The following is a 9,152-nucleotide window of genomic DNA, read 5'->3' on the forward strand; positions in this document are numbered from 1 at the left end:
GAAGGTACCATCTTTTATAAGAGTGTACAGCTGTTGGCGTATGCTGATGATATTGATATCATCGGCCTTAACACCCGCGCCGTTAGTTCTGCTTTCTCCAGACTAGACAAGGAAGCAAAACAAATGGGTCTGGCAGTGAACGAGGGCAAGACGAAATATCTCCTGTCATCAAACAAACAGTCGTCGCACTCGCGACTTGGCACTCACGTCACTGTTGACAGTCATAACTTTGAAGTTGTAGATAATTTCGTCTATTTAGGAACCAGTATTAACACCACCAACAATGTCAGCCTGGAAATCCAACGCAGGATTGCTCTTGCCAACAGGTGCTACTTCGGACTGAGTAGGCAATTGAAAAGTAAAGTCCTCTCTCGACGAACAAAAGCCAAACTCTATAAGTCGCTCATAATTCCCGTCCTGCTATATGGTGCAGAGGCTTGGACGTTGTCAACAACTGATGAGTCGACATTGCGAGTTTTCGAGAGGAAAGTTCTGCGAAAGATTTATGGTCCTTTGCGCGTTGGCCACGGCGAATATCGCATCCGATGGAACGATGAGCTGTACGAGATATACGACGACATTGACATAGTTCAGCGAATTAAAAGACAGCGGCTACGCTGGCTAGGTCATGTTGTCCGAATGGACGAAAACACTCCAGCTCTGAAAGTATTCGACGCTGTACCCGCCGGGGGAAGCAGAGGAAGAGGAAGACCTCCACTCCGTTGGAAGGACCAAGTGGAGAAGGACCTGGCTACGCTTGGAATATCCAATTGGCGCCACGTAGCGAAAAGGAGAAACGACTGGCGCGCTGTTGTTAACTCGGCTATAATCGCGTAAGCGGTGTCTACGCCAATTAAGAAGAAGAAGAAGTGTTTGGAGAATTGAGTATTTTTGGAAGCAGTTGTCTCATTTTTTCGTAAACTCTTTCCTTTATTGACGGTAAACCACTTTCTCCTAAGATACATTTGGTTGGTGATGTAGGAAAAGCGTTTAAGCAACGACGAATCGCGGCGTGATATGGAACCTCCAACTGCTTAATGTTTGTGTTCGAGCACCAATCGTAAATCGGTAGGCTATAGTCTATTTTAGAGAGTATTATGGCTCTTGTAATATTTATAAGTGTATTTGTATGTATAAATGACCGTTTGCTAGATAAATACTTAATTATGTTTAGTCTACTGGAAAGCGATTTTCTAAGGTTCATACAGTGATACTTAAATATAAACTTATTGTCAAAATATATTCCTAATATTTTTAAGTTATTTACACGAGTTTTTAAAGTATTGTCGAAAATTAGATCCGGGTATAAACATTTTTTTTTACAAATATGTAATAATTGCAATGTACGTATTAGCTACACAAATTGGATGGTTAAGTTGATTGATTGTCTACCATGACAATGTTGAAGTAATATTAAAAATTTCATGAGGTATATGTCTTTTAACTAGTATACCAACTCCTTGTTTGTTAGTTTGTATGTTGTATAAATTAAAAAAGTTGCCAGTGTATTGTTTGGGAAAATATGTTTTTTGGGTACTAGTTATTGGAATGTGAGTTTCCTGAATACATATCACATCTGGGTTCTTTTCTTTGATAAGTAATTGCAGCTCATGGCAATTGTTCCAATATCCATTCATGTTCCATTGGATGATTTTTAATACCATTGATGTAAGTGAGAGGAAATCAGGTCGTGAGAATATATATTCATGTGAATAGTCGTGTATGAAGTGTTTCGTTATTCTAGGATTTCGTTATCAGATGTGTTTTGTTCTTGAGTAGCAGCGAGAACTTGAGAGAGATTTGGGAGAGGTTGATAATGTGAATGGAATTGAGAGGGAGAGTATGGTGAGTTTGGTCGAAGAGGTGGATTTATCTTATAGATTGTTCCCATTTCGTTTTGATCTGTGATTGGATATGAGATTTCCAAAACCGCTGAGTTATTGTATTTGTTGTTTGCATTGTTGTTGTCAAAAGAGTTATTAATGTCTGTTGTTGGAGTAGGAGCTGGTAGGGTATGTATTGAATTTGTTGTATTTTGTTTTGGTGCGTCGTTTGTCACTTTGATATCTGTGTTGTTGTTGTTAAGTAATGCTTGGTTTACTTGTGAATTATTTGTGTTTGTGTTGATATTGTTACGTTGTGAATTGGGTCTATTTTTTATAACATGAGAGACGGGGATAGAAGACTCATTGAGAGCTAGGGGCACCTGTGCTTTGTATGTTGTTAATGCTTCACGCATTGTACATTTTTTGTCTGTTTTAATGACAATTATTTGTTTCATTGGTGCAAATTTCGGGCATGTCTTATTAGAATCAGCGTGGCTACCTGAACAATTTGTACAAAGAGAGCGAGAGCACGGAGTGGGAGAGTGGGGTGGGAGTGCACATGAGTCGCATGCAGCCGGTTTATTACAGCGTTTTGTTGTGTGGCCAAGCATTTGGCAATTTCTGCACCTCATGGGGTTAGGATTGTATGGCTTGACTTTAGTAGTGTACCAAGATACTTCTAATTTTGTGGGTAATTGGTACAAATCAAATGTGAGGAGTACTACGCCACTAGGGATAGCCTTTCCGTCAATGTGTTTGATAAATTTATAAACAGAGACGACGCCCTGGTCAGTCAAATTTTCAATTATTTCTGTCTCAGGTATATCATTAAGGCACGGTGCGAAAATAGTGCCCTTTGAATAGTTGAGGTAATGGTGTAACTCTATTTTTACATCACACACGCCGATTAAATATGTTGTAGCCAAAAACTTTCTTGCGATGTGATTGTTTTTAACTAAAAGCAGCAGGCTGCCGTCTTTTAAATTTGAAATTTCCATTTTTTCAGATGAAATATTTTTTAATGCCTTGTGTACTGCAAAGCACGAATATTGGGTTAGGTGTTTATTTGAATTATTCGCACTGACCACGAGGTATTTGGGATTGTCTTTTTTGATAGTAGGCAATACCGGAAAGTAATCTTTGGTTATGCTTTGAGATTTTTTTCGCTTAGATTTTGGGCTTCTGGATAACAGGGCAACCTGTTATCTCCAAGCGTGGGTCCCTCAAGGGACATTTTGATTAAAAAAATAAAAATAATAATAACAAGTAAGGAAGGGCTAAGTTCGGGTGTCACCGAACATTTTATACTCTCGCATGATAAAGTGATAATCGAGATTTCATTATACGTCATTTACATATTTTTCAAATACCGTATTTTTTTTAAGTTTTATTTCGCTATCATCATTGGTTCCTAATGTATATACTCGTATTATACAGAAAAGGCATCAGGTGGAATTCAAAATAGCTTTATATTGGAAGAAGGCGTGGTTATGAACCGATTTCACCCATATTTCGTACATGTCATCAGGGTGTTAAGAAAATATTATATACCGAATTTGATTGAAATCGGTCTAGTAGTTCCTGAGATATGGTTTTTGGTCCATAAGTGGGCGGCGCCACGCCCATTTTCAATTTTTAAAAAAAGCCTGGGTGCAGCTTCCTTCTGCCATTTCTTCCGTAAAATTTAGTGTTTCTGATGTTTTTTGTTATTCGGTTAACGCACTTTTAGTGATTTTCAACATAACCTTTGTATGGGAGGTGGGCGTGGTTATTATCCGATTTCTTCCATTTTTGAACTGTATATGGAAATGCCTGAAGGAAACGACTCAATAGAGTTTGGTTGACATAGCTATAGTAGTTTTCGAGATAGTATGTACAAAAAACTTAGTAGGAGGCGTGGCCACGCCCACTTTAAAAAAAAAAATACGTTCAAGAATGCCCCTCCTTAAGGCGATTCTTTGTGCCAAATTTCACTTTAATATCTTTATTTATGGCTTAGTTATGACACTTTATAGGTTTTCGGTTTCCGCCATTTTGTGGGCGTGGCAGTGGGCCGATTTTGCCCATCTTCGAATTTAACCTTCTTATGGAGCCAAGGAATACGTGTACCAAGTTTCATCATGATATCTCAATTTTTACTCAAGTTACAGCTTGCACGGACGGACGGACAGACGGACGGACAGACGGACAGACAGACATCCGGATTTTGACTCTACTCGTCGCCCTGATCACTTTGGTATACATAACCCTATATCTGACTCTTTTAGTTTTAGGACTTACAAACAACCGTTATGTGAACAAAACTATAATACTCTCCTTAGCAACATTGTTGCGAGAGTATAAAAATATTCAACTGTAGAAACTGTAACTATCACTGTATCACGCTGTTATAACTATAATGCGCTGTTCGACAACCGTACGCGATGAGTATCAGTCGTTGACTGAACTATTCATTATTTTCGCTCCCGTCATGAAATTTCCTTGGAAATCGCATTTTTTGTATTTATCTCGTAAATTACAAGAGCTATAGAAACAAGTAAGGAAGGGCTAAGTTCGGGTGTCACCGAACATTTTATACTCTCGCATGATAAAGTGATAATCGAGATACTGTTATTAGCAACTTTTTTGCGAGAGTATAAAAATGATGCCCTCTGAATTACATGAAAATGTCTGAGAGATTTACCGATATTTTCGGTGAAAAATTAGGTTATGTTAGGTTAGGCACTGAGTTCTTCGTGTTCGATATCAGGGACCTTGAAAAGTTATAGTCCGATCACGACACTTTTTCCACAAGGGTTACCTCAGCTCAAATACCATATTTGTGTAAAGTTTTATTCCGCTATCATCATTGGTTCCTAATGTATATACATAGTATATAGAGAAGGCATCAGATGGAATTCAAAATAGCGTTATATTGGAAGAAGGCGTGGTTGTGAACCGATTTCACCCATATTTCGTACATGTCATCAGGGTGTTAAGAAAATATTATATACCGAATTTCATTGAAATCGGTCTAGCAGTTACCGAGATATGGTTTTTGGTCCATAAGTGGGCGGCGCCACGCCCATTTTCAATTTTAAAAAAAAGCCTGGGTGCAGCTTTCTTTTGCCATTTTTTTGTAAAATTTAGTGTTTCTGACGTGTTTTGTTAGTCGGTTAAGGCACTTTTAGTGATTTTCAACATAACATTTATATGGGAGGTGGGCGTGGTTATTATCCGATTTCTTCCATTTTTGAAATGTGTATGGAAATACCTGAAGGAAACGACTCTGTAGAGTTTGGTTGACATAGCTATAGTAAATTCCGATATATGTATAAAAACTTAGTAGGGGGCGGGGCCACGCCCACTTTTCCAAAAAAATTACGCCCAAATATGCCCCTCCCTAATGCGATCCTTTGTGCCAAATTTCACTTTAATATCTTTATTTATGGCTTAGTTATGACACTTTATAGGTTTTCGGTTTTCGCCATTTTGTGGGCGTGGCAGTAGGCCGATTTTGCCCATCTTCGAACTTAACCTTCTTATGGAGCCAAGGAATACGTGTACCAAGTTTCATCATGATATCTCAATTTTTACTCAAGTTACAGCTTGCACGGACGGACGGACGGACAGACAGACATCCGGATTTCAACTCTACTCGTCACCCTGATCACTTTGGTATATATAACCCTATATCTGACTCTTTTAGTGTTAGGACTTACAAACAACCGTTATGTGAACAAAACTATAATACTCTCTTTGGCAACTTTGTTGCGAGAGTATAAAAATGCGAAATTCTTCGAAAAATCGGGTTTAGAGCACCGCAATACCTCGCCGGTGTGAGTTACGACTTTGTTGCACTGGGCACTTTTGTAGAGTGAGTAGCGATACCATAAAATACCTCTGATCTGTAGGAATTTAAAGATAACAAGTTATGACTTTTTGGATTCTATCACGTGAAAAAGCATCTCATCTTCCATGCGAACCAACTAAAAAGTGAAAATTAATTTTTTGACACCTAAGCCCCCTTTCCGTTTTCCAGGTCACATATATGTATTCTTATAATATTTTAAAGATATCTTAGGAAGTACGCAATATACATATTCGGCGTAAAGTAAAAAGTAAAGGCAGAAATCGTGTTATTACATATGTATATGGGGGCCAACACGTTGACTTAAGTATGAACATATTTCCATGCAAATTTATTAAGGTAATTCAAAATTTGACCAATATATGCGGCACAAAGTCCACTAGAATTGTGAAAATCAAATAAGAGGTATGTGGGGGCAAGAAGAAATATTGGCTTGATTTTGCCCATTTTTGGCACAGACGAACACTGTTGGAAGGAACACATCTCCTATGAATATGTTTAGAATATCTGAGATATTTACCGATATTTTCAATAAAATGGTCTGATCTCGGTGATTTTTATTCGGGCTATGCTACACCAGAAATACAGTATTTGTGAAAAGTTTTGGTCCGTTATCTTCACTCGTGTTGATCTTATATACTTTAACGTGAACGAATCAGATGGACTTCAAAATTGTGGTATATGGGAAGTAGGCGTGGTTGTGAATATATTTCGCCCAATTTCGAACCATAGATGCTACGGAAATATTATACAGAGAAGGCATCAGATGGAACTCAAAATAGCGTTATATTGGAAGAAGGCGTGGTTGTGAACCGATTTCACCCCTATTTCGTACACGTCATCAAGGTGTTAAGAAAACATAATATACCGAATTTCATTGAAATCGGTCGAGGAGTTCCTGAGATATGGTTTTAGGTCCATAAGTGGGCGACGCCACGCCCATTTTCAATTTTTAAAAAAGCTTGGGTGCAGCTTCTTTCTGCCATTTTTTCCGTAAAATTTAGTGTTTCTGACGTTTTTTGTTAGTCGGTTAACGCACTTTTAGTGATTTTCAACATAACCTTTGTATGGGAAGTGGGCGTGGTTATTATCCGATTTCTTCCATTTTTGAACTGTTTATGGAAATGCCTGAAGGAAACGGCTCTGTAGAGTTTGGTTGACATAGCTATAGTAGTTTCTGAGATATATACAAAAAACTTAGTAGGGGGCGGGGCCACGCCCACTTTTCCAAAAAAATTACGTCCGCATATGCCCCTCCTTAATGCGATCCTTTGTGCTAAATTTCACTTTAATATCTTTATTTATGGCTTAGTTATGACACTTTATAGGTTTTCGGTTTTCGCCATTTTGTGGGCGTGGCAGTTGGCCGATTTTGCCCATCTTCGAACTTAACCTTCTTATGGAGCCAACAAATACGTGTACCAAGTTTCAGCATGATATCTCAATTTTTACTCAAGTTACAGCTTGCACGGACGGACGGACAGACGGACGGACGGACGGACAGACGGACGGACAGACAGACATCCGGATTTCAACTCTACTCGTCACCCTGATCACTTTGATATATATAACCCCATATCTGACTCTTTTAGTTTTAGGACTTACAAACAACCGTTATGTGAACAAAACTATAATACTCTCTTTGGCAACTTGTTGCGAGAGTATAAAAATGTGCATTACAAAATTGTAGGAAATTTTATTTGCTACAAAAAAGGTTCAAGGGCAGAATCGCTATCTTTATTACTTCTCGAGATATTCGCTTTTTCAAGTAAGGCTGTATGGAATTTTTCTATAACATACCATCTAGGAAAATTCCATAAATCCTTACTTAAAAAGCCGAATATCTCGAGAAATATTAATGATAGCGATTTTGCTCTCGGACTTTTTTTGTAGCAAATAAAATTTCCTACAAGTTTTTCATCTAAATTTTTTCTATAGCTATGGCAATCTACGAGATAAATACAAAAAAATGCGATTTTCGTGAAAAATCAGGTTTAGAGCCCCGTACTACCTCGGTGGTGCGAGTTTCGACGTTGTCGCAATGGGCACTTTTGTAGAATGTTCAATTCTGAGGAATATGAGTCTCAAGTCAAAGCGATGCCATAAAATACCTCAGAGCTACAGAAATTTAAAGATAAAAAATCACGATTTACCTGGAGTGAAAAAAATGAATACTTAAAAAAAAAACACCCTAATACATATATACATCAAACTTGTTAGAGGGCGAGGCCACGCCCACTTTTTCAAAACATTTTTCCGACATATGCCACTTGCCGCTGCAATCCTCTGTACCAAATTACAGCTTTATTTCTTAATTAAGTGCTTAGTTATGACACTTTATATGTTTTCGGTTAATGGCGATTTGGGCGTGGCAACTACGTCCATCTACGAACTCGAATTTTTTTTGTACCAAGGGACACATGTACCAAGTTTCATCGAGATATCTCAATTTTTACTTACGTTACAGCTTTCACGGACGGACGGACAGAAAGACAGTCAACGGGATTTAAATTTTTCTCGTCATCCTGATCATTTATACTTGTACATATATATGAATATAACCCTATATCTATCTCGACTAGGTTTAGGCGATACGTACAACCGTTAGGTGAAGAAAACTATAATACGCTGTAGTAACTGGTTGCAAGAATATAAAAATGGCAATAAACTAATACAGATACTTGTGTAAAAACTCATAATTTTTTATATGCATCTAAAGAATTTTGCCAAATAATTTACCTGGGTATGGCACTGTTTGGTACTTCTAAATTTCCTGATACATCACCACCTGTTATCATATGGGTACCATGCTCTAACTTGCTGTTCCCACTTGCCGCTCCAGTGCCAAGTTCTGATGCATTGCCAGACGCGCTAGCTGTACCGCCAATTGATTTATGCGCAGAGGTTTGCAAGTGATCGCCATTATATTTAGAACTAGAGAAGTTCGCATCAGCATTTGTGGTGGCATTAACATTAGGTTTGGAATTTGAAGTAGAAGATGTTGTTGCAGCTGTGCGACCTTTTGGTGCAACCACTATGGGATCGTCATCGCCTTCCTCCTCGCTTGAACTGGGGTCAATCATGGTTTAATTGTTATTGACGTTTTACAATAAATCGTATCACGTACGTTTTCCTTTCTAGATATATTTTGTAATCGCTCAGTAATTATACAAAAATCTAAAAAACAAGAACATAACAGATGATATATATAAATAAATGACGAACAATTTAAGAAACAAATTATGTACGTAATTCCAGAAATTCATGTGAAGATTCTGAATTTAAGAGCTCAAAACTTTTTGATGTGTTCTCAAAACCTAACATCTAGTCTTTAGACGTCCCGGTAATTACTAAAGGTACAGGAAAAACCCGTTGCAACGGCAAAAAATATTCGATCGGATCGTCGCATGACAGTTAAGATCTTGGAGCGTTATGCTGGCAAGAATACTGGGCAGGAATTTTAACAACACGCTAGC

The 9,152-nt window shown here is 38.0% G+C and overlaps 1 protein-coding gene across 1 annotated transcript in view; it reads right to left on the minus strand.

Annotated features, from left to right (window-relative positions):
• LOC126765729 (calcium-dependent secretion activator-like) overlaps window positions 1–8,855 on the minus strand; it is a 32,989-nt gene extending 24,134 nt beyond the window's left edge. The window contains exon 1 of the mRNA XM_050483467.1: window positions 8,416–8,855. Within this exon, the coding sequence (XP_050339424.1) occupies window positions 8,416–8,759 (344 nt within the window). The 5' untranslated portion in view covers window positions 8,760–8,855. The remainder of the gene's footprint in view (window positions 1–8,415) is intronic.
• Window positions 8,856–9,152: the final 297 nt, after the last annotated feature.

The sequence above is a fragment of the Bactrocera neohumeralis genome, unplaced genomic scaffold, assembly GCF_024586455.1.
Source record: "Bactrocera neohumeralis isolate Rockhampton unplaced genomic scaffold, APGP_CSIRO_Bneo_wtdbg2-racon-allhic-juicebox.fasta_v2 cluster11, whole genome shotgun sequence".
Taxonomy (NCBI): Eukaryota; Metazoa; Arthropoda; class Insecta; order Diptera; family Tephritidae; genus Bactrocera; species Bactrocera neohumeralis.